Genomic DNA, 24,561 nt, shown 5'->3' on the forward strand with positions numbered 1-24,561 from the left:
CTCATACTGTCAAACTTGAAGGCGATGGGCCATGGACTGCGAACCAGAGCACGACTTCTGAAAGAATGGTTAGCGACAAGGCTAAAAGAGGTTTGGAGAAGACGTACCGCACGGCCTTGGGCCATGGACTGCAGGCCAGAGTTAACATTTGGAAGTAGCTCCCTTGTCTGTCGCGAAAGTAGAACTGAGTCGTCGGCGTGGGTTTTGACGTGCTTCTTCAAATCCTGGGGACGCTTGAATGCCTTGTTGCAAGTGGGGCACTTGTGAGGCTTCAAAGGCACGTGAACGTGGGCATGGGAGGTGATGTGGTCCCTCTTCATGGTCTGCCTACGGCAGCTGCCCCATTGGCAGGGCAGTGACCGGACCTTAGGATGTTCTTGATCGAGATTCAAGACGATGGGCGCGGAAATGAATCCCTGCGACAGTCAGCGGGCGCACCTGAGTCGAGGCGCGAATACATACGTAGTCTGCAAAGCTCAAACTTACGTGTCGAGATCCTTCTTTAAGCGCGAGAGCTTGTCCTCTTTCAACTTCAGGTTCCGAAGGGCAGACTCCTTGGAGAAGCCCTCGCGGTCGAAGGAAGCACCCCGACGGTCCAACTCGTCGCCGTAGGCGCTCTCTGTGGCCTTGAGCTTGGAAGTGAGAGAGAAAATTTCGTTCTTGAGGGTCTCGATCTCCTTAGCGTGGGCCTGCTCAGAACGGAAGCTTTTCTCGCGGTAGGCGCGGGCGTCGGTCTCGAAAACCTTCTGCTGGCGACCTGGTGAGACTTCTGAGCTTGCTGGGCATGCTGTTGGACATGTTGTTGAGTTGAGGTTTGCTGGGCGGGTTGCGCAGTCTGCGCGGCCGCTGGATTCTCAGCGACGGCCGTACCAGACATGGTAGCCAAGATTTCTATCGCAGGCAAATTTTTGGTGCTGGTGAAAAACACGTCCTGCGCGACCGTGTCAGTGATGAGGCGCGAACGAATACGGCTCTTGGGACAAGGATTACGTTTCAAGCCGCGAAAGCATAGTGTGGTGAAGTGGTGAGGGCAGCACTGTTTGTTATTTGGTGATGGTGTGCGGTGCGCGCGGTCCGCGTTGGGTTGAGGCTAAGCGAGCGCATGGCTCGAGGAAGAAATGGGGCGATATTTGGTCTACGATAGCATCGGCGCAGTCTTCACATATTACGCAGACTTGAAGAAGACACGCGAATTTGAAGGGCGCGCATATCCCTCAAATTGAGACTGCGCATCCGATTATCCTACACACTTGTCGACCACTTGATCCTTCACCCTCCGTGGGTGCCATTCGAAAGGGCGACATGGTCTCTGGGGTCTTTCATTATTTGTGAAAGCGCTGGAAGCATCTCTCATTGTTCACGATGTGCTGACTGTCTCGCCACGTTGGTTTCTCATTGATTCTGGCTCATTCGCGCGAAGTTCTTTGTTTTGCGCCCAGTGATCCATGCGCATCGTGCGCCTACTGCCACTCAATCCAAGACTTTATTCTCGCCTCATCAACGTGCCTAGGTCTAACACATAATTCCAAACGTAGCCAGAACGGGGCACCATCGAACCCAACGAAAAGGGTCTCCGTGAACTTCCAGTGTCCAGTCCCTCTTGCTGAACCCCTACTCTGAAACGCGGACCCATTCGACCGTGGGTCGAGCAATGAAGGTGACCAGGAGGGGCGATCGCCTACCCCACGCCGGAGGAGGAGCTCATCGAGCCCTGGAACATCTACTTCCGATTCTCATTCAGGCTGGAGCGCAAGCAAACGTATCAGTCGAATGCTGTTTAGACGAGCATCAGCACAGAAACCCTCTTCCCCCTTAGCGACGAGCCGCACTCTCCTCGAGCTTGATCTTCTTCTCCGTCTGCGTATCGTCCTTCTTCCTGATGTCGTGGAGAGCAAAGCCTTTCCTGCGCGACATAGGTCCGTGAAGTGTGGTATTCGTTTCGGTTGACGTCGCGGCTGCCGTTGTGCATGGGCTCCGGGTAGTCCAGTCTCTTGCCGAACCACTTCTGCGAGATGCGGACCCATCCAAAGGTCACGCTGCCGCTGGAGAATTTGTCCGTAAAGGTAACGCTGAAGATCGAGAATTTCTGAGCGACCTCTCCAGGTGCTTTTACAGTACACGTGACCGACAGTGTGCTTCCAAGTCTGGCCAGCTCAACTCTCTCTTTCATGAAGCAACCGAGATCGCAGCGTGGAACGAGTAGGGTGACGTGGCTGGGATATACTTTTGTGGTCCGCGGTTGGCCGGTCAGAGGGAGCGGGTCGACAAGGTCGTAGGCTCCGAATCGCTCCTGTTCGCTTTTTGAAACCCGTCAAGACCGAATGGGCTGAGGAAAGTCATGAGAGAAAGAGGGAAGAGCAAGGAAATCTTCCTTGCCGTAGCTTCGTTTTTCGCCATCTTTCTAGGAATTTCATCAGCATCTTAACACTGTGTCAGTAAAGAGAGTACTCACCGGAGGCATGTTTGATGGCAACCACCACGAATATTTGATGGAAGCCGCTCGGGTTGGCAAAGGACCACACACACAAACCAGTCCGAAGGTCATGCTGAAAATGGAGAATTTCTGCGCGACCTCTCCGGGCCCTTCGACAGCACACGTGACCGTCAGCGTGCTTCCAAGCCTGGCTGGCTCAACTCTCTCTTTCTGAGGAATGCGTCAGCGCTTGAAGACTGGGCCAACACTGAGAGTACTTACTGGAGGAGTATTTGATGGCAACCACCAAGAAAAGTTGGTGGAATCCGTTCGGGTTGGCAAAGGACCACACTGGGCGCAAGGGGGACTGTGTCGGTTGGTGGAAGGAGGGAGCCCTGTGGGTTCTGGGCAGAAGGGTTGAAGTGGTGAGGAACGGGACCCTGAGGTCTGGGCAGGAAAGTAGCGAGAGGCTTGGACGACCTGGTGGCTCTGCGCAAGTGGGCGAGCGTCGTGGGTGGTGTGCAGCTGTCGTGTCCGAGCAGCGGCGGTGTCGTCGGTCCTCTTGAGCAAGTGGCTCTGAGTAGAACGGATTTCGCTGTAGTCGGTAACCGGAAAGGATTCTTTCTGGAAGAGGGCGCTTCAAGACATTGATCAGGCTGAAGCTGTCGCTGATGTTTGTCGGTGCCATGGACGGAATGTCCGCGCAAACGTTGCAAGTGTCTCTTTTGGCTCACCACAGTCAAGCCTTTCGGGGCAGTGGGAGAAGACAAATGGTGGACTACTGCTAAGCTTGGGCGACGGGCTTCTTGTCGGTCGCGGTACGCTTCTTTGACTTCTTCTTGAAAAAAAGAAAGAGAAGGCAGCGATGTCAGATAAAGGTTGGGGAGGAGCTTGGAAAGTGTCGTCGGGCGAGGTGCTCCGGCGAGGCGAGCTCTGGACAGTGGCCTTGTCGCTTTCGAAGGGACGGGCTTCTTGTCGGTCGCCGTCTCTGACTTCTTCTTGAGAAACCGACGACGGCAAAGTGAGGGCTGGCAGGACCTTCCAAGTTGCTGCTGTGACGGGCCAGCGGAGGTCTCGACAGTGCGTTTGAGCATTTGGTGCCTGTGGAGGAGTAGGAAGGTTGGCACGGGCAAGCCAAGGTCGTCCAATGTGAAAGAGAACGTACTCAGGCCCAGAGGTTGAGAGGAGGAACAAGATGGCACGGCTGATGTAGTGGGAAGAGTTGGAAGGAGAGTAGTTGGGTGCAATTGACGAAGAGTGTGTTTGTTTTGTTTTGAGGTGTTCGGCTACGGCGGTGCTGCCTTCAGCGAGGCCAGACGACCTTGCGACTCCGCACCTGCCTCTTGGGGCCCTGATGACGTACGACTTGCTTCAATGGATTCCCTCAGCATGCGGCTTTGAGTCTTGGTTCCAGTTACAAGGCAAGGTGAGCACGCACTTGGTTTTTCCTGTGGTAAATCTGATGTCACCTGGGAGAATCTTTGCTACAGCGTCATGGTGGAAGCATTCACGTGGTGCGTCGAATATGGCAATACTCCATACGCACTTTGGCATACTGGATTGCCCGGGTGATCCAAGCATCTTCGAGCCACATTTTCTGCGGCATTCCCGGACTGTGGGCTCGCAAACAACGATGTCACCTTCAGACTGTTGGTATTATCCGCTTCCATTGGCAAAAGCTTCAGGCACGGTAGGCAACTGTTGGAGAATAGGGACAGTCGTCTTCGAAATAGGGCTGACAAGTCCGGCATGAAGCAAGCTTTGCTCGTGCACAACGAACTCTTGGAGATGATTTTGGTCACGAAACATGGCATCTTCGAGTTTCTTCAATGGCAAAACTTGATTTGATGCTCAAGAGTAGACTGCTGTAGGTTCTGTCTTCGTTGCACCATGCTCGCTACAATGCTCCCGCTGAACACTTTCCTGTCTTCCATTGATTATCCTGCTCCCGCAGGTATGCGCCAATCGCCACCTATCTCCCGCGCAAATCCCATACGCCAACAGCTATCATAGTCCATCCTTTCTTCGTGCACGTTGACGACGTTCGGGGGGTCTGGGAGGCAACTGGGAATACTGTCAGTTCTGAGCGTCAGTTATGAAACTGGAGAGGCTGACTCACAGCTCATTCAGTGGGTGCGGTTCTCGCTCACGCCGGCGCCGCCAATTCCCATGGAGGCCGCCTCTTTCTCGGCCGCGTCCGCCAGAGCAAGAAGGGGAAGAAGGTCGACAGGTTCTCCAGCAAGGCTGATGCCCGAGGGAGGGTCGGGGAAGGCGACCTCGAGCCAGAGAAGTCGAGCCTGGAGCTCAAGTATGTACTTATGGAGAGAGTCGTTCTCCGCCTTTGCGGAGCGGAACTTGTCCTCAGTTCCCTGCAACTGCTTCAAATCATCTTCGAGGGCCTTGGTAGACTCCTTCCTTCGCTGGCGGCACGCGCGCTTGGTCCAGTTAGCCAGACTTCGATTCTACGTGGGGGAGCGTACATACCTGGATGTCACGCTCCTTCGCAGCGTTCCTCTGCTTCTTGGGTTTGGTGCTCCGGCCAGAGCCAACAGGCTCAGTGGTCTCCGGGGCAGGGCTGGTCTTGTCACTAGTGCTGGGTGACATTTTGCGAGTGCGCGATTGAGACGTCCGAAGAGGGTAGGGTTAGAAAGACGGAAGGTGGCAAGGGGGTAGGCTGGTTGGATGGTTGGATGGTCGGATGCTCGGATTGGATGGTGTGGATCGGACGATGTGGTTGTACGTCCCCCGAAGCTGGTATTTGTTGCGGCTGGCTGGCGTGCGGAAGGCTCGCGCGCAACTATAGCCGCGCATTTACTCGTCAAGAAGCCACCCAAGAACAAGTTTAGTTGATTTCCACTAATGCGCTTAATTTTGGTAAAACTGCTGTCTGAAGAACAGCACATCGTCGTCGAATTCGTTTCCAGTAGTCTGGTCCACGCGAGTATAGCCGAATGGCTCCGGGATGAAAGGCTCATCCCCTGGAGCCAAAGCAGGCGAGCCTGAAGCTCAAGAGCGTACTTGCGAAGGGAGTCGTTTTCCACCTTGGTGGTACAGTATACCATGCCCAAAGACTTTATGCTTTTACCGCTCCCACTGAACACTATACGGTGCTTCCAAATGATCCCTAGGCGTTCAGGAGAGCGGGAAACCTGGTGATCCCGCAACCACCAGTCCATGCTTGGTGACGGCGTTCTTCCCTTCTAACAGCACCGGCCTTTGCATGAGCTTTGACCGCCGGAATAGGTGGCTTTAGTCAGTTACGCAATAGATCTTGAGGTCACGAAAAGTGAGTCATTCATCGTTCTGCTGCGGCAGGTCTGCACCGACAGACGCGTCTATATCTAATCGTCTCCCCGGCGACGAAATCTGCTGTCCCGGTCCACAATTTCCTTCATTTGAATAATTTCTTGAAAGTGTTTGAGGAGACTCTGTAAAGTCCCGGTGCTGTCCAACGCGTCTGATGAAAAGTCCTCGACAGTCTGCTGTCCTGATGCAAGTACTGTACAAGATGTCGTCGGTAGTGCTCCGAAAGAAAGCGCGAAAGGAAAAGTAAACAGCATTCGCTTTTGTCCGAAAGTCGTACTGTACATTGGCTGGTGGTACAGTTGCCGCCGCGTTCACTGCCGCTCGACGGCGAGGCCGGCGTCCCTAAGGCCGTCCTTGAAACCAGCCTTGAGGCTGACCTGCTCGTCGATCGTGGGAGGGCTTTCTGGGGCGCCCTCGTTACCCTCGTCGTCCGTGTGTACGTCGTCCTGCTTGGCAGCCATGCTCTTGAAGTACTGTCAGTGTTGAGCATCAGATAATCAGCTGGAGGGACTGACCCAGAGGCAATTCATTCCTTGCTCGGTCTCATGTGCTGATGGTCGCTCGAGGCGGAGCCGCCCTTAGGTTCTTCGTGGGAGTGCTGAGTACCGTTTTCGTTTTCTTGCGACAATAAAGCCTTAATCTCTGCGAAGAGACGGTCGGTGTGTGGACCAGCGAGGCTGATCCCATTCGGCGGGTCAGGTAACGTTCCCTGGGACCAAAGAAGTTCGGTCCGGAGCTTCAACGCATACTCGCGGAGGGCGTTGTTTTCGGCCTGGAGAGCGCGTTACTTGTCGGCAGTTTGCTGGAGCTGGTCCAGCTGGTGCTTCAACGACTCCACGTGCTCTTTCTTGCGCTGGCGGCAGGCCCTCCGAGTGAAGTTAGCCAGAATATCATTGCTGTCCATTTTACAGAGCACGCGTACCTGGTTGTCGCGTTGCTGCATAGCACGCCTCTGAGAAACGCGGCCCTGGGAAGAGACAGGCTCGCCGGTCTGCGGGATAGAAGAATTCTCATCGGAAGCGCGGGGAGCCATTTTCTTGCCGTGTAGCTTGTGTCGATTGTTGGAGGACAAGAGAGTGAGAGGGATTCGAGAGAGATGGTTGAAAGATGGCGGGATGGTAGGAGTGGAAAGTCAATGGTGGCGGTTGTTGGTGCGGCTGATGACGCTGATGGTTGTCGTGTGGAGGACAGGCGGCTTGCAGTAGGCTCGCGGGCAGCAAAACCGATCCACCCATTGTACTGGGACAAAGACACTTGCACTTCAACTGCCGCCGCGAATATAGTCTAAAACGAGCCGCACAAGAACATGTTTAGTTTGTTTCGGAATCGGATGCGCTCGTAAATAACCCTTGAACTGGAGCTCAAAGGTGTCGGCCCCTCGTTATTATAACACACTTTTGTTCTTGAAAATTTAGTGCACGAGTCCCAAAAGCCGTAAAGCATCCATCTCCACCGGCCTTTCTAATATAGCAACCTTGTCCTCATCCTCAAAGCCGGAATTGATTGGACAATCACTTTGTTGCCAGTCTTTCATTCAGGAACATTTTGTGGAACTATAACAGCGCATGGCTACGCTGACGATGTAGTGAGGACATCTGGCCAGATCCATCCCTCCTACCATTCTTCACTTCTTCTTAGCGGCCGCCAGCTCGCCGGCGACGGGCTCTTGTTCTTCTTTCTTCTTCCCGCGCTGAGCGTACTCGTCGTTGATCACGATCAAGCTTTTCCAGTCTGGCAAGGCTACGTGTGTATACAGGGAACGGCAGAAGAGACTTGGCTGTTTCGACTGATTCGAATGCCTTCATTGTCTACTGACGAGGGGTCAAGCAGACCAGCTGGTAGGACTCTAGTTGCAAGCGCAGGAGTCTATTTTGACTATCACTTCTCCCTTCCAACTGCATGACTTTCAATATCCGCTCCGCCACGATGACAATGCCTTCCAAGTCTTTGGGCTCGCATCGTGGTCAAGATCTCGGGCCTTTCCCTCGACTCCAGAGATTTTGCGGCCGAAGGTGATGAGCTTCTGTTACTCAATCTCATAGCGGATGTGGTCTTTGTCAGATACTCCATTGTCCGTGGCGCTCGCCTTCTCAGTCTGTTACATTGTCAGTTACGAGTACCATTGTGAGTCCAATATTTGGGGGTTAGGTACGGCGAAACGCTCCGAGAAGCCGATGCCGTCCAGCGGCTCGATTCCGACTGGGACAGATGTGAGTAGTCCACGCTTGGGCTTCTTGGTAGCCATGTTGATCTCGCCGATGGCGTTGAGCGTCGTCTGGAGCCTCTCCCTGGAGATCTGGTCGGAGCGCTGCTCGAGCTGCTCCTGGCGGATCTGCTGGAGCTGCGAGCGCTTGCTGATGTCGGCCGCGGCCTGGCGGAACTTCTCGTCGAGCTCGGTCGAGTCCTTGGTGATCCGAGCCTTGAGGGCGGCCTGTTGCGTTGTTGTCAGTGTCAAGGGTGTGTAATGTGACTTGGTTGCTCCGATACCTCGATGTCGCTGGCAATGCGGGGGCCGGTGGCGGATGGGTGAGGGGGGAGAGGCTTGCCCTCTTCGGGCAGCTCTAGAGAAGTCGGAGGGTTGGTGTTGGAAGACATGGCTTCGAGGTATGCTTGTGCTCGATCTGGTTCAGACGGATCAGCAAGATTGACTTGCTCTCCAGCTTGGAACACCTACCGGAATCGAGGGACAAGAGCAGAGGTTTGGCGTCGTTGACGATCGAGGATGCGAGTCTGGAGCGTAGGAAACAGTGAAAGGAGATGGTGGATGTGCCGAAGCAAGTGCACGCGCAAAGTTGAGGATGCGATTTCGACTAGCGCAGGAAGCGGTTGTGCTCAAGCTGCGAGCCCCAGCATGCGAATGGCTCCCGGGGAAGGTGCAGTTGCGGCGGCCTTAGTAATCGACAAGCAAACGCTGGAAAGACTTGTACGCCTTGAGAAATCGCGGCAAGGCCATACGTGAATAGAGGCAATGAGATATTGAGAACAGAATATTGATGTTCATGGGTGACATTGCCCTGCTTCAGTTTGACATGAAAAGATTTTAATGGATATTCGATATGCCTCTCGTGCCTCTTTTTCTCCAGAACGCATGCCCCAATTTCGTCCACCACCATCCCTGGATACAGGACAAGTGTTTGGTCCATCAAAGTGCACGTGTGAAAGAAAAGGGAAGGAGAGGGCGGGCAAGTGAATTCACTGATTTACTACTCGCTGATGGGTTTGAAGCAACCGCAGAAAGAGCTTTCATTACCTCCCTGGCCTTGGTCGAAAACGGCGCAATGCTCTAACGTCCTGAACGCAATTTCTCGTGCTTCAATACCTGGTGGTCTGGGGCCATGTAGACCATCTATGAGCACTCTGGCTTCAAATAAGCGCAACCTCCCTTACGGCTACTCGCAGCCCCAATTTATCTTTCTACACACCTGATTCCCCTCTTCCTGAGAGGCAGCTGGTTATACAACCTTCCCGTGTCACAAAGGAAGTTGATCACATGTCCTCTGTATGAGTACTGTGCTCCCTGGACCTGTTGAACCTTGACATGTACGCGCGCAATCAACATCTCCTCGACCTGGGTCAACTCAGGCAGGTCTGCGTCGATAGGGAATTCGCCGGGGTCGAGGCTATTCGCGTCCGAGTACATGTGAGGCATGTCTTTGCCAATGTTGGCATCACGCCGTGAGTAACGAGCACAGACGCCAGTAGCATTGAGGTGCATCCCGAACCAATGTTCCTGGCAACGGTTGCAGAGCCTCATGACGTCTTCATTGAGAGTTGGTTTCTGACGATGAACAGGGCCAATCCAACAATTGGGGCTATTTACCAACCGCTCTTGAAAGCGGCACTCATCTTCACAGACTCTTGAGCAAAGAGCGCATTGATGGTGGCTGAAACGTGGAGATAGTATCTGCTTCGCTCAAGTGCTGATTGACGAGAAGCAACACTCTCGTGGAGGAACGACGAAAAGCGGCCATTTGACGGGTCAATGACAGCCTTGAGCGACGTGACGTCGGCTTTGTTATCATCGGTCAGATCCATGAGAACCCCATTTTCGGCTTCGGCAGACATGGCTTCATGGGGTGCTCGTGCATGTACTAATGTGGCTCGGTTAGAAAGGCTGAACCATGCTTCTCTTTGTCGTGACACTTACATATAAAGGATTGAGGAGCGCGATAAGGGATCCATCGACGTAACGATTCGGAAGCGAAGATTCAGAAGAGGTGGGCGCATTGGATGTTTGGGTTTGGTGGTTCCTGCTTGCGGTGCGACCGTGCGACGCTCAGCAGGCGGCCGAACGACATTTCCGCATGTCAATTGCCACAGTATCGCTCACGTAACAAGGCAAAGCAACAGGCATGAAAAGAAAAGACATGTGAATGATTGATCAAGAAAGCTTTGCGATGATGCAGTCAACGAAGTTAGGGTCGGCTTTGACTAGCTCCTTCCACACTTGCAACGCTTCTGGTCGATGATGGGGAGGGCGGCTTCTTCATTCGAAGCGTTGTCAATCTCCTCCTTAATCTGGCAGCTCCTCTCGCGCTTGCGGGACTTGTCTATCTTCGGCTTTTCATCGCCCTCTCCAGTTTTCCTCTTGCGCTGACACGAGTCGTCCTTGACCGTGGATTGATGCCATACTTCATTCAAGCCCCGGTCCTCCGTTTCGCACGCGCACTGTTCGGAGTTGAAGCAGCCGGCATTGTGGCAGAGATGGCTCACTTCGTACTGATCAGGCTTCTGGCCGGCGGTGATGAAAGCCTTTGTCTTGAAAAGCCGCAGCGTTGCCGGCATCATCATTCTCCCGGCCCGTTGTAAAAGCCTTTATCTTCAAAGGCCGCAGCGTTGCCGGCACCATCATTCTCCCGGCCCGCTTTCTGTGAGGGAGGGGCTTGCTGGATGTCGAAGCAATGTCAGCTCTTTCAGAAGTGTATTCGCGAACTTCGATGCTTTCCTCTGGTTCACTGAGACTGCTGGGGCCATTATCGACCGACCGATGCTGTATCGGTCGCCAATAGAATCTTTGGGGTATTCCGAGGGTGGTAACCATTTGTCGTAGGGCATGCTTGAGTAGGGATGTCTTTTGCGACCGTAGGGTCCTCTCCTCCGCCCTCCTCAACCTCCGTTTCAGCCTCACTGCTGACTCCCTCGCCACCAGAAGCATCGTTCATGCTTCCACCGGCCTCAACCTCCGTCTCAGCTTCGCTGTTGACTTCCTCGCCACCACCAGAGGCATCTCTCTCTACTTCCATCCTGATCTGATGCTCGATCAAGGCATCAATCCAATCGACGACGAGCTCGACCCAGCGCCTTCTGGAGTCCGGAAGGTCTGGTTGGCACCATGGGCACGGAACGACATCTTCTTGTATCCACCCGTCTAGGGTGGCTTGCGTGGTCGGCATTATGTCTTCAAGCTGAGCGCAGCGATATTGATTGTGCGCCTTGTGACTTTTGTGTGGGTTTTCCGTGTCGTTTAGAAGCTGCTGTGCATTTGGTACCCGCTCAAACTCCTCTCCAGAGAGCCATCATGGCTGTTGGACGACTCCCCAGAGAGTCGTCATGGCTGTTGGACGAAGTGGTGGAAGAAACTACTAGAGCAAAGCGAAGAAAGAGGGAAGCAGTTGAAAGGGAGGTTCCCCGGATGGAGTGTCAGCCACCAAGACGCAGCAAGAAAGTCGTGAATGGGGCTGGTCTGCGGGGTCTCATCGTGGCTCTTTGACAAAGCCGGGAAGGAAAGGATAAGGGCGAATGAAGCTCCGAGTCATTGCGCTCCTGGATGGACATGGACGTCAGTAAGGAGCGATGGTTCCTGCTTAGGGAGGGGTTACGTACCAAGCTTGTCTGGGTTCACTCATGGGCGGGTGTACGAGTTCATCTTTCAGATCCGGGTACCGCTCCATTCCGCCTCGCGGTCGGACTGCATGTGGGCGATGAGGTTTCTGAACTCGTCGCACTCGCGTAGCTGGGCGCCGTCGAAGGCTGGAAGGCCAGCATGTACGCGATTCCCATGGTGTTGATATGGTCCATCCAGATGAATGACGATTGCATGAGTGGGTACTTCTCACCGGCTGCATGGGAAGACAGCCAAGCCTGTTTTGTCTGGGTTCTCTCTTGGGTAGATTGTAGAAGTTGGTGGCTGGGAGAGTCGGCTAGTCATAGGGCTCTTCGACGAAATGGGAGCCAGAGCGCTGAACTGCAATTTCGACTGGCACCACGGAACGGATCTCATCGAGCTGAGAGAGCCTTTGTAGAGCCTTCTCGTCTCCACAAGATGGATGAGGAAGTGAGTGGAACCGTCGCCAGGAGCCAAGCTTGACTGGAGAAAATGTCAGCTGGGAGGAGATTGAGTTTGGCTTTCGGCGCTGGTCCACATACCGGGTGGAGCGTTCTGTGCGCGCACGATCACTCCGAGAAGCGAGAGTATTCCCCAGGAGTGAAATGGCACGTCTGCCATTAAAATCTTTGCCAATGCTGTGTCTGGAGGGTTAATGGTTTTTGGTTGTTGATTGTGTGGAGTCGGCGACTGGTTGCTCGGCAGCGGAAGTCTGGTCTGGCGCAAGCGAGGCGCAACGAGCGACGAGTAGACAAAGACTGCCCATGGTGCGCTCCATTAAGTGTCTTACATAATCCCACTGCTGCAGGTGACTCGGCACCAGCCGGAAGATAACACTGAGAAGTGTTTAAACTGTTCGTCCATGACTCTTTCCTTCGCGGCCCTGAAAGCGTCCGTCCGCAAGTCCAACCCTACCGGGGAAAATACATGTAGATCTGTTAGCCAGTCGTTCCGATGCTTGTCCATGGATACTCTGGGGTTGTACCAAGAAAAAGGGGGGTTATCGGAGGTCTTACACTATCTCTTTGCCAGAAAGCCACTCACTCTCCAAGCGCTTTCTTACATCGGCTGGTTTCTCTGCACTCGTGTCTCCTCGTGCACTCCATGGTCTACAAAATCACTTGCATGCTACATTCAGAATTGCGAAAAGACGAAAAGGTGGGATGAAGGCACATGTAAAAGTTGGCAAAGGCAAAAGCACATCCGCATGAAGTCGTGCCAGGCGTGTTTTAGATGGGTAGAATCACAAGGTGAATAGGTGTTGCCAGTTGCTCTCAAAACATTTTAAGAGCACTATCTATCCAATTCAGGCACTGCTCGTTGCTCCGAGAAAAATGTGGTTTAGCCGCCGTCCTCCACACTATTGCAAGTACTCCGAAGCTCCGATCATTCTCTCACTCCAACTCTCTGAAAAGGGCTAGCAGCATCTGGGTCTCCTTGAGGTAAACCATGGTCTTGGTCAGAGGGAACTTGGCAAGGGGAATTGGTCGTCTCCACGTAGGGTCTGATATCCTTCGCCTGTGCAAGGGTCAGAAGGCTGTCCGATTTTGCCACGTGGCGGGAGAACTTACCTGAGTGCGGCTCCTGGGGGTTCGGGGAGGACTCTCAAGCAGAGGTGTTCTCATCTCGTCTGATTTCTCCTTTGCAGAGTGCTTCGGCCCCTTTCTCCTCATTAATTGCCCTATCCGAAGACCTTTAAACTTCTGCTACTGAGTGGAGCCTCTATATGCCGCGAGAAGCTGCTCGGCCTGCAACATGTAGACCATGGCATAGATCAAGTAGCTCATTACAGTGTCCCTGTTGTTGAGGTGGAGACGAGGGACAAGAATCACGCTGATCCTTTCCATGTCTCAGCCCAGAAGAGTTTGCGGAGAGTGTTTGCAATATTCTCGTGACACTATGGCCCTTCTTACATCCCTTTCCCACTATTGCATTGCTTATTTCTCCGAGAAGCACCTGAACTAGCCATTTTCCCTCACACTACTGCCAGTGTCAGACGAATATGAGAGAGAAATTGACTGAACGCTTGATCCATTGACTTTGTCTGTCGCAAATGATTATATACATGAGTTGCCATACAAATTTCTATGAGATCAGAGGTACCTTGACATCAGGGGCTGACATCAGTATGGAGTCAAGTCTTCCAAGTTTTCCAAGTTGTATAACGAGTGATCTTCAATCGCCACAGGCGACGTCAGTTGGATTAGTAACAAGTGGACCCTTGGTCCGTGCGAGGCCTGACAGCCAGTACTCTGCGTATCTTAGTACTCCAACTCTTGTGCGAGGGGTAGCAGCATCCGAGCCCCCTTCACGTAATCCACGGCCTTGATCGAGGGAACCTGGCAGGGACAATTGATCAAGTCGACGCAGGGCTTGATATTCTTGGCTCGTGAAAAGGTCAGAAGGTTTTCCAATCTTGCCAAGTAGCAGAAGAACTTACCTGACTGCGTGTGGGTCTGGGAAGTCAAGAGAAATTCTGAGGCGGAGGCATTCTCATCTCGTCTGATTGCTGTTGCTGAGAGCTTCGGCCCTTTGTTCCCTATTTCTAGCCCTGACCGAAAACGTTCCAGATTTTGCTACTCGGGGAAGCCTCGGTATGCCGCGAGCAGTCTCTCGGCCTGCACCATGTACACCATCGCGTAGATGAGATGGCTCATGGCGGTCTCCCTGCTGTTGATGTTGGGACGAGGGACGAGCATCACACCGATCCTTTCCATGTCTCTGATCTCTGCATAGTGTGGTAGGTTGTGGGCGTAGATAGCGCTCATATCGGGAGTGTTTACAGCAATTATGTGCCACTGGTCGGCGACTTGCTCGGCAACGAAGGATAACGGTTCAGAGCAGTGGATCTGGGCGCAAAGGAGTCAGACCCTCTTCGTTCTCAATGGAGCATCTGTAACCTCATGACTTACTGTGACGCGAATCCTCGAAGTGCTGGTTGGTCCTGAGATGCTCGGTATTGCTTCTCAGATCGTGGAATGGACACACTTGAACTTGGGCGCGATGTTGAGTCGATTGGCGGAGAAGAGACAAAGTTGCGGTATATACTTCGATAAAGTTTGCAAGCTTCGAGATCGGGTCGACGGTTTGAGTGATGGAAGAGAAGTGTGCTTGTAGAGCTGAAGCTGTGTGGAGACGGTGATAGTGATGGTGTTGGCAGCCGGGCGTCGCGGTGCAAGTGTTTTGGTCTGGCACAAGCGAGACGCGACCAAGCGACGCGACCAGATGACGCCATCAGACAATGCACCAGACGACACGACGCAGGTGCCGGCAGCGGAAACCTCCTTGCAAAAAAGCATCACGATAGCCAAAATTCATATCGTCAAGCGACTTGAGAAGAAAAACTGCTTCCTTGTCTGAAACCTGCTCCTGTATCTTTGCTATACTCCAATTATAACCCCGACTCCTTCTCTCCTACCACTGATCCATTTGGTTGACTCCTTAGCAGTTCCTGATTCGCTTGGTCTGTGAAACGGTCTCCAGTATGTGCAAGGTGTACCCTGCAGCAAAAGCGCTCCCATCGTGATATTTTGGAGTTTGTTGCGCTTTGATGGGTCAGCCAGATTTACTTGGAAGGGAGGACGCACAGCACATACGAATGAGAACGTTTGAGTTTGCGATGCCTGTAAGAAGACGATGCACGTTTTTGCTACTTGATGGTGCCTCACCATCCCGCGAGCAGTCTCTCAGCCTGCAACATGTACACCATTGCGTAGATGAGGTAGTTCATCGCGGCCTCCATGTTGCGGAGATAGGGACCGGGCTGACCGTAGCCATACTGGTAGGGCATGTAGTGGTTGACGGGTGGAGCACTCTGCATCCACGTCGGCGGGGCGTAAGGCGTGGCGACGGGGTTGAAGCTGCCGCAAGCAGGGGCATGGGCGTAGTTGTAGGTCTGGCGACCGTGGTTGTCGGAGTAGTCATGCTGTGCTTCGGTTTTTTGACTGACTTCAAACCTCCGGGCCAAGCAAGTGCATGAGCATAGTTGTAGGTCTGGCGACCTTGACCAGGTTGATCATAGCAGTCTCCCTGTTGTTGATGTTGGGACGAGGGTTGAGGACGACACCGATTCTCTCGAGACCTCTGACTTGCGCATAGGACGGCGGGTTGCGTAGGTAGAGTGCTCCCACATCAGTGGGTGACACACTGAACGCAAGGCTGGGAGAAAAGGTGTCAGAATCACTTCACTCTCAATGGCACAGCCATATCTTAATCACTTACAGTAATGCGGAGCCTTGAATTGCAGGCCGCGGTGATGGAGGAGAAGCTTGCGAGGAAAGTTGAAGTTGCGTGGAGATGGTGATGGTGTTGGCAGCAGGCGTCGCAATGCGAGAATATTGGTGTGGCACAAGCGAGACGCTACCAGACGACGCCAGGCAGGTTCAGGCAGCAAGAAAGCTCCGGAAAAATCCATGAAGATGGTAAAATTTCACGTCAAATAATTTTGCACAAGAATCAGCGTTTGCATGTGTCTAGAGACTGCTCCCTTGACTTCACCATTCCCAAAATCGGATCCCCTGGGTCCTTGCGCCGCGCATCCACGCCATTGATTTTGACATAACTTGAAACTACTCAATCCCCTGCGATATTTGAAAAATCTGACCGAGTAGTCCCCCGGTAAGCTAGCGGAAGGTTCGAGACGGCTACGACGCGCTCCATTTGACTCCACCATCTTCGCTTCCTTTTAGACTACATGAGAAAGAGTCTGGATGTTCAAGAAAAAGCGCTATCGCGTAAGCTTTCACAAGCGGCTTGTTGGAGCGTCGGATAGCAGGCGACCTGGTATCGTCGCAGTTGACCGAAATCGGTGACTGTCCTGATGTGTACGACACGACGGAGGAGGATGCTGCCGTCAAGGCCGGCGACATGACTTGCTATGCTGACAGTGGTGTGAGAGTAGTAGCCTGCGCTCACTGCGGTCTTCCTCCGTGTGTACTAGGGCGAGTTGGAAGAGCGGTAGTCGAACCAAGTGAATGCAGTGAGCTCCAGGCTGGGGATCACTTACAGCTGCGGCCTGCTTCGGGTTTTCGCAAACCGTGTCTCGCAGCTGCTTAAAGCCCTGTTAAACCTCAACGAGATCGTTCTTGTTGTGCATGTCGGGTACTGGCAGCGAGTAGTGGTTGAATGGCGTCGGGCAGTGGCCCATAGCCGACACCATGGACGACTGGCCAAATTTCAGCCCGAATCTGACCTTGTCCTCGGTCTGAACCTCATGGTCCTGTCGAATGGGTTTATCAAAAGCGGGACAATCGAGGAATCGGTCTCCATAGCACGCTTACCTTGATCGCGGCATGAAGGTTTTTGACTCCGGCTCATTGCTCGAGACGGTCTTGGTGACCGACTGGGTGTTGTCAGCGGCAGCAGAAGTGTTGTTGGAGCGCTGGCACTGGGCTCGCCCTCGTCGGGGTTTTCGCTGTTGGTCTCCCCTTCTTCAAGCTCATTGCCGTCGGGCATGGAAATCCCGAGGCCAAAAACGCGTTCCTCGGAGGGTATGGCTGCAATGTGGGCCTGGTCCTGAGTGCCGTCGGTCTGGTCGGGGCTGGGTTAAACAACGAGAGCCGGGAGAGAACTCCCACTGCCGTAGTTGGTGGTCGGTCGCCTGCGGCCAAGCTGAGTTGCCGGCACGCTTGTTTTGTGGAGCGGAAGAGCTGGTCACGGGCTATCCTCGTGACGGCTGACTGCGTCGAGGATGGCGTCGATCTGGTCTCGGGAGAGCTCCAAACCTCCGCGGAGGGCGCCAGAGTAGGAACCAAAGATGGCGTTGAAGTGTCTGAGGAGAGTGTCTCGCTGTAAGCTCTCGTCGCATCCAGCACAACTCAGTGAGGTGATGCCAACACTGCGCAAGAAGTTGATCTGCTCCTCGCGCTCCTCGAAGCGGCTGACGGCGTCGAGGATGGCGTCGATGTGGTCTCGGGAGAGCTCCAGGCCTCCGCGGAGGGCATCGAAGTGTGGGCCAAAGATGGTGTTGGCCTGTCTCGGGAGAGGTCCCACGCTATGGTGTAGTCCGTCTCCTCCATGGAGTATTGAAGCAAAGTTTGCTGGAGGAGAGGGATTGAAATCGAGGGGAATGGGAGTGACGCCTGTTCGAGGAGATGGTCGGCATCGTCTGATTGCTCAGGGCTTTGCAAATGGAGAAGAGGAGCGTACCTTGAGCATCTTCGAGTGCTGGTGCTCGTGCGTGGTTCCAGCTGAGGTTCTTGTCTGGAGCAAGGCTCGCCGTTGAGGGAAAGAGAGCTTGTCCGTTGACCGATCCTGTCTGGGAAGCGTCAGTGACGTGGATGGCATTCAGAGGGAAGGTTATGCAATACGTACTGTTGAGGCCGTATGTGCGGCCAGATGACTTTGCACCCACCGAGGTGACTGTTGCAAATGTCCAGGCAGGATTTTGCAAGCCATAATTGTTACACAGGACTTTCAAGAGCGTCCTCGAAACTTGTTGCCCTTGACATGTTTGTAGCACGCATACGGTGCATCTCATTTGATATGAACATCAAGGAAAAAGTGGCAGTTTGGAGAATACTAGACCTTGCATTTCCGCTGTACGACTACATACTCGAATGAAATCTTCTGCTTTTGCAGGCAAAGTCCAATCGTCCCAGATGCGAAAGGCTATCCTGAAGATCCCTACAGGCTCCAAAGTCCAACGTGGAATCGCTCCCCTGTACTCTTTGCCTTCGGCTTGCGGGAGAGAATAGACTCAGGCCGCAAAGACTTACCGCTTCAAGTCAAGGGCCTTGATGTCGACAAGAACGAGGCCAACGCGGCAGAATTTGGTGCTTCTTGGTGCCATATCTCCTGGTTTGTCCCCAAACGACATGCAAAGCCAAACGCAGACTATATTTGCTCTCCCTTGGCCTTGGGTATGTGATAATGGAACTGGAAAAGGGACCCGCGGCGGATTGAAAGCTTTCTAGCTGCGGGGGAAAGTTCGCATGCTGGATGCGGAGCCTTGTTGGGTATGCACATCTGCAGAAAAGTCTGCGGTGAAGCGGTATGCAGAGCCATTTGCATGGAAAAGAAGACGGAGTGGGCTGGCGTGATGCACGTCTTGGACACTGGCACAGGGTCCTCAGCCCGTTTCGTGCCAGTAGACGTGATGCTCGTCTTTGCGCTGGCGTCGATGGGCCGAAGCCAAAGGCCAAAAGCGGCAGACTGGGCGGTAGGGGTGGAACGCTCGGGCTGGTGGCCTGCTGGATGAAAGGCGGCGCAGTAGGAAGTATGGAAAAGACAGCACAGGCTGATCGAAAGAATGACAGTATGACGCCGTCTACCGCGACCGATGAAGCCGAGTCCGGGGCAAGAGGCTGGCGGTCTGCCATGGTCAGGACGTGTGAAGGGGTGGTAGAGACGACGAAGCCTCCAATTCGAAGTACCATCGTCGACGGCGGCTACAAGGCGCAATGCTTTCCTACTCCTTGAAGTCAGTGTCGTGGAGGAGTGATGGGCCCCACAGAGGCCTGAGCTGCAGCATCAAGCTGGACTTGGGCTCCGTCTGTCTGCTAGTTGTTGGCAGCATCAGCTGCGGCCAAATCGTCATCTGTGACGTTGGTATTCGTCTTCGAGATGGTTGGGTCACCGGACCGGACTTCGCTCGGCTTACTCGCGCCAGGAATAGGTACGGTAGGAGACAATGACACCTCCTGACTGACCATAGCTGAAAGGCCATTCCTGGGTTGAGTTCCAGCAGTGTGCTCAGTGTTGGTCGCAGCCACAGCAGGGGCGGAAGCACCGTCAATGCGATCGCTGGTCACAAGGGTGGAAGCTAAGTTGGGGGGTTGCGCATCCAGAGGAGCGAAGAGACGGGCCATGTTCTCGTGGTACTTCTCTTCAGTGTCGACATTGCTACGGGCACGAGCGATCTGCGCGGCATAAAGACGTACGGTGGCTGATTCGTCCCGGCTCAAGTCACCAGATCCTGGCATCATAGGCGCAGGGGTGAACTTGAAGGGGTCGCCAGCCGTTTGAAGCTGGGGAAGAGCAGCAGGACTGCGGCGGCCCTTGTATTCTTCTTGCGAGTTGCGTGTTGGCTCCCTTTTAAGTGTCAGCTTTGTTTGGAACGAGGTGCTTGGGTATGGCATGCCATTTGCCGTTTGGCAGGGTAGACGAAACGGGCGTCGTCAAAGATGTGTTTTCCATGGGGCGGGGCGCAGACGTCTTGGGCTCAAGCCGCTCTGGGCTCGACGTTGAAGAGGTGAATTCGACCATCTTGGGAGTTTCCGCTTTGCCAGACGGCATCCAGACTTGTTCTGTCCTCTGCCCATTGGCTGTCGTGCCTGGGTTCGACGGCATTTGGGCTGGGCCTTGGGTGACGCCCTGCCACAAGAGCGCCCTGTCCTGCTGTGCTAGAGAGTGGTGGTCATGCGACGCTCCTCGTTTCCGGTCTGAATTGGCGGGCCGCTGCGGTTGATGGCGAGACTGGGAGGGCGAGTATTGGACGTTTGACATGGTGGCTGGAGAGCGACAGCAACGACGCGGACGAGAAGAAGACCAGGGAGCACCCAATTGCGGAGGTAGAGTGAAGGACGCAGAGGAAGAAGGCTGGAGATGCGAGTAGATTGGTGCAGGTCTTTGGCGTTGACGTGCAGGAGGGAAGTGATGTAAGAGTTTGCGGCATACGCTTTGGATACGAGGGGTATGTACGCAGTCAAAGGCTATGGTACTTTTGTCTCAGCCACAGACAACTATGCTGCATGTTCGCAGCTGGAATATCGTAGAAGTGGCTGGTTCACATTGGCAGATTTGCTCCGAGTTCTCAGTTATTTTGCGACAAGCAAACAGTGTCACGTTCTTCGCATTGAAATGAAATTTGATAGTGTGCAAACCTCAGCAAAGCTTCTCTGGGGAACTCTCATTTCTAATGGAACCTGCTCAATTGTAGCTGTCATCTTCCTCTTAGGGCCAAATTCAGAAACGGTACAGACAAAGCCAGAACTTCCCATACCACACCGCACACTCCCCCTCTACTCTCAGGGCTTCATATTTTTGTCCCCTGTTTTCTCGGGGCTTCCATCCGTCTGCACACCGCAGATCTTCTTCCAACACTCCACCTGGCCCCTCAACACATTGTTTTCGGCCTTCAAAACAATGTTTTCTTGGTGGAGCTTTGTGTTGCGCGCGCGAAGAGTCTCCAGCTCTACGCCCACGGAAGAGGAACAAGACAATCGCTTGCCTTCCGGCTGCTTGTCGTCTTGCTTGTCCTTGTGCGGCTTTGGGCTGGCGCTGCCCTTGCTGCCAGGCTTCTTGTCTTGCGGAATCGGGGGGCGCGGCTTGACCAGCTTGTTGCGGTGGCGTTGCGCTGTTGCCTTGCCGTTTTTGGCCGGGCTGGACTTGACTGGGGCTGGCTTGGATGGTATGGGTCGACGCTTGACGAGCGGCATGGTCTCGATGTTTGTGTGGCTGTCTTTGGTCAGTAAACATGCTTGCAGTCCAAGCTGTTGAGGAGAGAACATGTTCTTACGGCGAGGTGAGAATTCGCAGCGTGGTGTTGAGACTTGCTCTGGGTGGAGACTCGAGAAGAGAGTTGCCGCATCGTCGATAGTGGAGCGGTGGGGTAGAAGAAGGTTGCACAGCTGTGGTTGTGGTCCTCCAAAGGCAGCCGCTCCAGACGCGGGCAGGGTTTTCTCAATTTCCAAAAAACGCCATCTATTTTTGACTGTATATACAGCTGATACCTGCCATGCAAGATCGTGCGCAGTTCCCTCTTTTTATCCACTTACCGCATCGATTGCCAACAAGCTTCCGCGCTTGCTTTGTCCACGCTCTTGCTTGCAAGCGGGCTTGTGCAAGAGTCATAAGTGCCGCAACAGTTCTGGGAACATAAATTCGCTTCTTTTGCGTCTGCAGGAAGTTCGGGACGACGGCGTCTAGTCTGCAAGCCAGAAATGGCTCTACCAGACACACTCGTCAGGCCAGGCCCAGTGATATGCAGCTCTCGTCTTCCTGCGCATCCTCAGGCTTGCATTTCATCCTCTCTTTCTGGTTTTCAAATCTGGCCAACGTGTAGCGGACAGCTCCTGATTTCTTGAGACCAGCGACGCCTACTTGGACGAGCTGCTCCAAATAATTTGATATGCAAACTCCTACTTGTCACAACATGAATTGGATTGCTTTGGCACTCGAAGCTGTTTGAATTTAGCTTCATTCATTGTACGTATCCGTATACTGTTGGTGAAAGAAACAATTGAGCCCTCGATTAAATAAAACGAGAGTTGTTTTGGTCTATGAAAATTATGGTTCCGCGAAAAAATCTTCAGCGGCTGATCATATCCACGAATCACTTCGCAAACGCGCTGGGAATAATGGTACCGACCGAACAAAAAAGATGGCATTGAATTGAAGACACTCTACACTGAAATCTCGAGTAGTAATGAGGTTCTTTCATCTCAAAAACGGTGCTCGTCAAGAGTGGGGCCGTCGGTCTGGTGCCCGGACCTTCTCGTCAACACTTTCGGCCCGACCAACAGGAGACTTTTCTGCACGTCCATTCGAGATACCTCGAAGCGCAGTGGAAAGAAATTCTCTGGTGTTTCAATTGCCTTGTGGAACTGGTTGTGAGCGTTTGCAGTATATAATGCATTTTGACAGGGCTCTTTTCAACAACAACACAACATCTTCGATGGTCTAGTGGTGATGATTTCCGCTTGTCATTACAGCGTGGTGCAAGCGCGGGAGACCGGGGTTCGATTCCCCGTCGGAGAGACGTCCATCTCATGCCTCAGGTATAGTGTTGATCTTTTGCTTCTGGCCTGTTCAAGTTTTTTTTGCCCCCACCAAAAAACCGAAAAGTGCCAGACTCGTCGACGGGGCACTCCCGACGCTATTGCACCTCAAAGAGACATGTCTGGTATGTGTCTGTTGCTTACTTTTGCCCGGCCTGCCTGCACTGTCAAGTGTCTTCTTTTTGTCGTCGTCGAGGTTGACTTGTCATTTTGGAGTTGTGAAGTCACAGCATGCGTTCGGACGAATGCGCCTCCACGGGGCTTTTCATTGACAGCCAGTTCAAGGGTATACGTGGACATCTTCCTGCATCCCTTTTATAATGCCATACTTTCAGGGGCTGTGGAAATAGTTGGCGCGGATCTTCAGATGGAGAGAAGGCACGTCGCGCTAACGAGTTTACTGTATATACACAGAATCATAGAAGCTAAGCCGGAAGATGATTTGTGCAGAAACATAATAGTCCGATGCGACTACAAATCCGCAGTCTCGTCCAGACTCGCGTCGCCGACGGGAGCAGGCTCGTCCACCAGTGCGCACGGACCATCCCGGTTGCCCATCCACCGGGCAGGTCCATGTCGCGTCTCGACGTCGCGCGCAGCATTCTCCCAACAGGAACATCGACAGTCGCTCATCTTCAAAGACGATTTGCTCCTTTACATCCAATTCTCATCCCAAAATTCCATATTCTCGAGCCCATCAACAGCAATCACCCACACTGAAATATCCTCGTGCTCTGGCCATCCGACATCGACAGCAGATCTCCAACGCAACGCAATGATGGCATTCTCTCAAGAGAAGACGCAGAAGCTCTCGACGAAGTGCGAAGCGCACAGGCGTCGCCGGTCCGTATTCTTCAGAGACACAACTCTTCAGGATCAACTGCTGATGCCAGGTTCTACAGCAACCCCACATGCGCAAACTGCAATCCAGTGACCGATGGCCACACCATGGAGAGGCGCCTTGACGCGGCCGCAAGGAAGGTCGCTGCGATGGAACGAGAGAACCAGATGGCCCTCGCCAGGTGTGCTCAATTCGTCCAACAGCACAAACAGTCAACTGTGCAGGCCCTTGGAGGACCCGGCAAGCAGAACAAAGAGGCGGACATGAAAAAGCAGATGAGCATGGTGGTCGAGACTGGAGGTAGACGCCAACTCAAGGAGGACCAAAGCATCTTCCTTCGCGAGCAGCAAAGCAGCCCCTCTCTTCACACCTCCTACGATGGCCCATTCTCACGCATCCGCCATGTCACCGACAGCCTCATAGTTGAGACGGGCAGTTTCGCTCAGCCACGACCGCTTACGAAAAAGCCCCCAAAGAAAGTCCGCTGGGCGGACCAGGTCTGAAGGTGTAACGACCCAACACACCGCCGAGCAACGCGAACATGTGGATGACAGCAGCAATAGCTCTTTACACTTCACCTCCGCGGGCTTTTGAGCGGGCACGGGAATACGAAACAGGGGCACATTGATGACGAAGGGGATCGAGGATTCGTGTTTGCTGGAGGAAAGCATTGCCGGCGGCCTCTGCCGCTGTATGGAAGTATGAAATCAGTGCCCAGGAATTGAAACTCAAGATTGTTTTGCATTTGAATCGAATGAAACGAGAAAGATTCTTGACTACTGTGACTTTGCCTCATATTCAGGCTGTGAACGTCCCGATCTTATAGCGCCAGCCTTTGCTATGCGTAGGTTTGAATGGCCTATACTCTTAGCAAGGACCCTCCATGTCCGGCCGGAGCCATCCTTACCACGCCCGGCAGATAACAGTCCTCTGGTCATCTACTCAGCGGCTGCCCGCCATAGACGAAAGCCCAGTCAGAACAGTGCCCAATCCACGCTTCAACAGCTTCCAATCCTCCCACGATACGCGACACGACCGTGGCCACTGACATAGATGATAGATTCACGAGGTCGCGCGGCGCACGCGGATGCCAAAAGGCAAACACGATGCCGCCTTGTACCAGCTGAGCTAAGCCCTGAACCGCCCCAACGGGGAAAAAGACCAGAATGAGTTCCACCAAGATCGAGGAATGCGGTTCCAAGAATGAGCCAGAGTCGATAACACAGTCCGTGGCATAGAGGAAGAACGACGCTTCCAAGACCGCAAAGACGAACGAAAAAATGCCCTGCCGTTTTGAGAAGGCAATCCTTCCGACCGGGGACAGAGCTTCCCCGCGTTTCTGGCCACAATTCCATTCCCAAGCCCGCATAGGGGTTTGTGGCGAGTCAAGCAGCTCCATGAAGTCGCATTTGCCCGTCGAGTCGAAGCGAGTATGCCGTCGTCAAACCCAGGCTCAAGG

General features: G+C 53.6%; 11 protein-coding genes and 1 non-coding gene across 12 annotated transcripts; 1 reads left to right on the forward strand and 11 right to left on the reverse strand.

Annotated features, from left to right (window-relative positions):
* Nucleotides 1-194: 194 nt before the first annotated feature.
* On the reverse strand, nucleotides 195-359 carry BKA78DRAFT_236079 (uncharacterized protein; the record flags this gene model as incomplete). The annotated part of the gene is made up of 1 exon (XM_066883846.1): nucleotides 195-359. A coding segment is annotated over one exon (165 nt), but the record flags the coding sequence as incomplete, so codon positions are not given.
* A 1,418-nt stretch (nucleotides 360-1,777) lies between these two features.
* Nucleotides 1,778-4,007, reverse strand: BKA78DRAFT_300708 (uncharacterized protein; the record flags this gene model as incomplete). The annotated part of the gene is made up of 7 exons (XM_066887249.1): nucleotides 1,778-2,297; nucleotides 2,319-2,401; nucleotides 2,453-2,546; nucleotides 2,696-3,514; nucleotides 3,579-3,714; nucleotides 3,777-3,897; nucleotides 3,960-4,007. The coding sequence occupies 7 exons, from the start codon at nucleotides 4,005-4,007 to the stop codon at nucleotides 1,778-1,780; spliced, it is 1,821 nt and encodes a 606-aa protein (XP_066738224.1).
* Nucleotides 4,008-4,539: 532 nt separating this feature from the next.
* On the reverse strand, nucleotides 4,540-5,017 carry BKA78DRAFT_357855 (uncharacterized protein; the record flags this gene model as incomplete). Its single annotated transcript, XM_066892301.1, has 2 exons — nucleotides 4,540-4,848; nucleotides 4,898-5,017. 2 exons carry the CDS (start codon nucleotides 5,015-5,017, stop codon nucleotides 4,540-4,542), a joined length of 429 nt encoding a protein of 142 aa, XP_066738225.1.
* A 1,013-nt stretch (nucleotides 5,018-6,030) lies between these two features.
* BKA78DRAFT_300710 (uncharacterized protein) lies at nucleotides 6,031-6,752 on the reverse strand (the record flags this gene model as incomplete). The annotated part of the gene is made up of 4 exons (XM_066887250.1): nucleotides 6,031-6,192; nucleotides 6,235-6,296; nucleotides 6,326-6,491; nucleotides 6,642-6,752. 4 exons carry the CDS (start codon nucleotides 6,750-6,752, stop codon nucleotides 6,031-6,033), a joined length of 501 nt encoding a protein of 166 aa, XP_066738226.1.
* Nucleotides 6,753-8,922: 2,170 nt separating this feature from the next.
* Nucleotides 8,923-9,784, reverse strand: BKA78DRAFT_300712 (uncharacterized protein; the record flags this gene model as incomplete). The annotated part of the gene is made up of 3 exons (XM_066887251.1): nucleotides 8,923-9,046; nucleotides 9,142-9,478; nucleotides 9,544-9,784. 3 exons carry the CDS (start codon nucleotides 9,782-9,784, stop codon nucleotides 8,923-8,925), a joined length of 702 nt encoding a protein of 233 aa, XP_066738227.1.
* A 722-nt stretch (nucleotides 9,785-10,506) lies between these two features.
* On the reverse strand, nucleotides 10,507-11,112 carry BKA78DRAFT_357858 (uncharacterized protein; the record flags this gene model as incomplete). Its single annotated transcript, XM_066892302.1, has 2 exons — nucleotides 10,507-10,605; nucleotides 10,705-11,112. 2 exons carry the CDS (start codon nucleotides 11,110-11,112, stop codon nucleotides 10,507-10,509), a joined length of 507 nt encoding a protein of 168 aa, XP_066738228.1.
* A 3,007-nt stretch (nucleotides 11,113-14,119) lies between these two features.
* On the reverse strand, nucleotides 14,120-14,842 carry BKA78DRAFT_363985 (uncharacterized protein; the record flags this gene model as incomplete). The annotated part of the gene is made up of 3 exons (XM_066892500.1): nucleotides 14,120-14,392; nucleotides 14,456-14,477; nucleotides 14,532-14,842. The coding sequence occupies 3 exons, from the start codon at nucleotides 14,840-14,842 to the stop codon at nucleotides 14,120-14,122; spliced, it is 606 nt and encodes a 201-aa protein (XP_066738229.1).
* A 365-nt stretch (nucleotides 14,843-15,207) lies between these two features.
* Nucleotides 15,208-16,090, reverse strand: BKA78DRAFT_363988 (uncharacterized protein; the record flags this gene model as incomplete). The annotated part of the gene is made up of 4 exons (XM_066892501.1): nucleotides 15,208-15,468; nucleotides 15,500-15,701; nucleotides 15,765-15,902; nucleotides 16,041-16,090. 4 exons carry the CDS (start codon nucleotides 16,088-16,090, stop codon nucleotides 15,208-15,210), a joined length of 651 nt encoding a protein of 216 aa, XP_066738230.1.
* Nucleotides 16,091-17,195: 1,105 nt separating this feature from the next.
* BKA78DRAFT_300716 (uncharacterized protein) lies at nucleotides 17,196-18,034 on the reverse strand (the record flags this gene model as incomplete). Its single annotated transcript, XM_066887252.1, has 4 exons — nucleotides 17,196-17,623; nucleotides 17,691-17,795; nucleotides 17,856-17,984; nucleotides 18,010-18,034. The coding sequence occupies 4 exons, from the start codon at nucleotides 18,032-18,034 to the stop codon at nucleotides 17,196-17,198; spliced, it is 687 nt and encodes a 228-aa protein (XP_066738231.1).
* A 1,008-nt stretch (nucleotides 18,035-19,042) lies between these two features.
* BKA78DRAFT_357860 (uncharacterized protein) lies at nucleotides 19,043-19,988 on the reverse strand (the record flags this gene model as incomplete). The annotated part of the gene is made up of 2 exons (XM_066892303.1): nucleotides 19,043-19,574; nucleotides 19,648-19,988. The coding sequence occupies 2 exons, from the start codon at nucleotides 19,986-19,988 to the stop codon at nucleotides 19,043-19,045; spliced, it is 873 nt and encodes a 290-aa protein (XP_066738232.1).
* A 521-nt stretch (nucleotides 19,989-20,509) lies between these two features.
* BKA78DRAFT_300718 (uncharacterized protein) lies at nucleotides 20,510-20,992 on the reverse strand (the record flags this gene model as incomplete). Its single annotated transcript, XM_066887253.1, has 1 exon — nucleotides 20,510-20,992. One exon carries the CDS (start codon nucleotides 20,990-20,992, stop codon nucleotides 20,510-20,512), a length of 483 nt encoding a protein of 160 aa, XP_066738233.1.
* Nucleotides 20,993-22,152: 1,160 nt separating this feature from the next.
* On the forward strand, nucleotides 22,153-22,241 carry BKA78DRAFT_t187. The gene has a single exon. It is a non-coding gene; the product is annotated as a tRNA-Asp (tRNA).
* Nucleotides 22,242-24,561: the final 2,320 nt, after the last annotated feature.

The sequence above is a fragment of the Phyllosticta capitalensis genome (assembly GCF_038381095.1).
Source record: "Phyllosticta capitalensis strain CBS 128856 chromosome Unknown BKA78scaffold_14, whole genome shotgun sequence".
Classification (NCBI taxonomy): Eukaryota; Fungi; Ascomycota; class Dothideomycetes; order Botryosphaeriales; family Phyllostictaceae; genus Phyllosticta; species Phyllosticta capitalensis.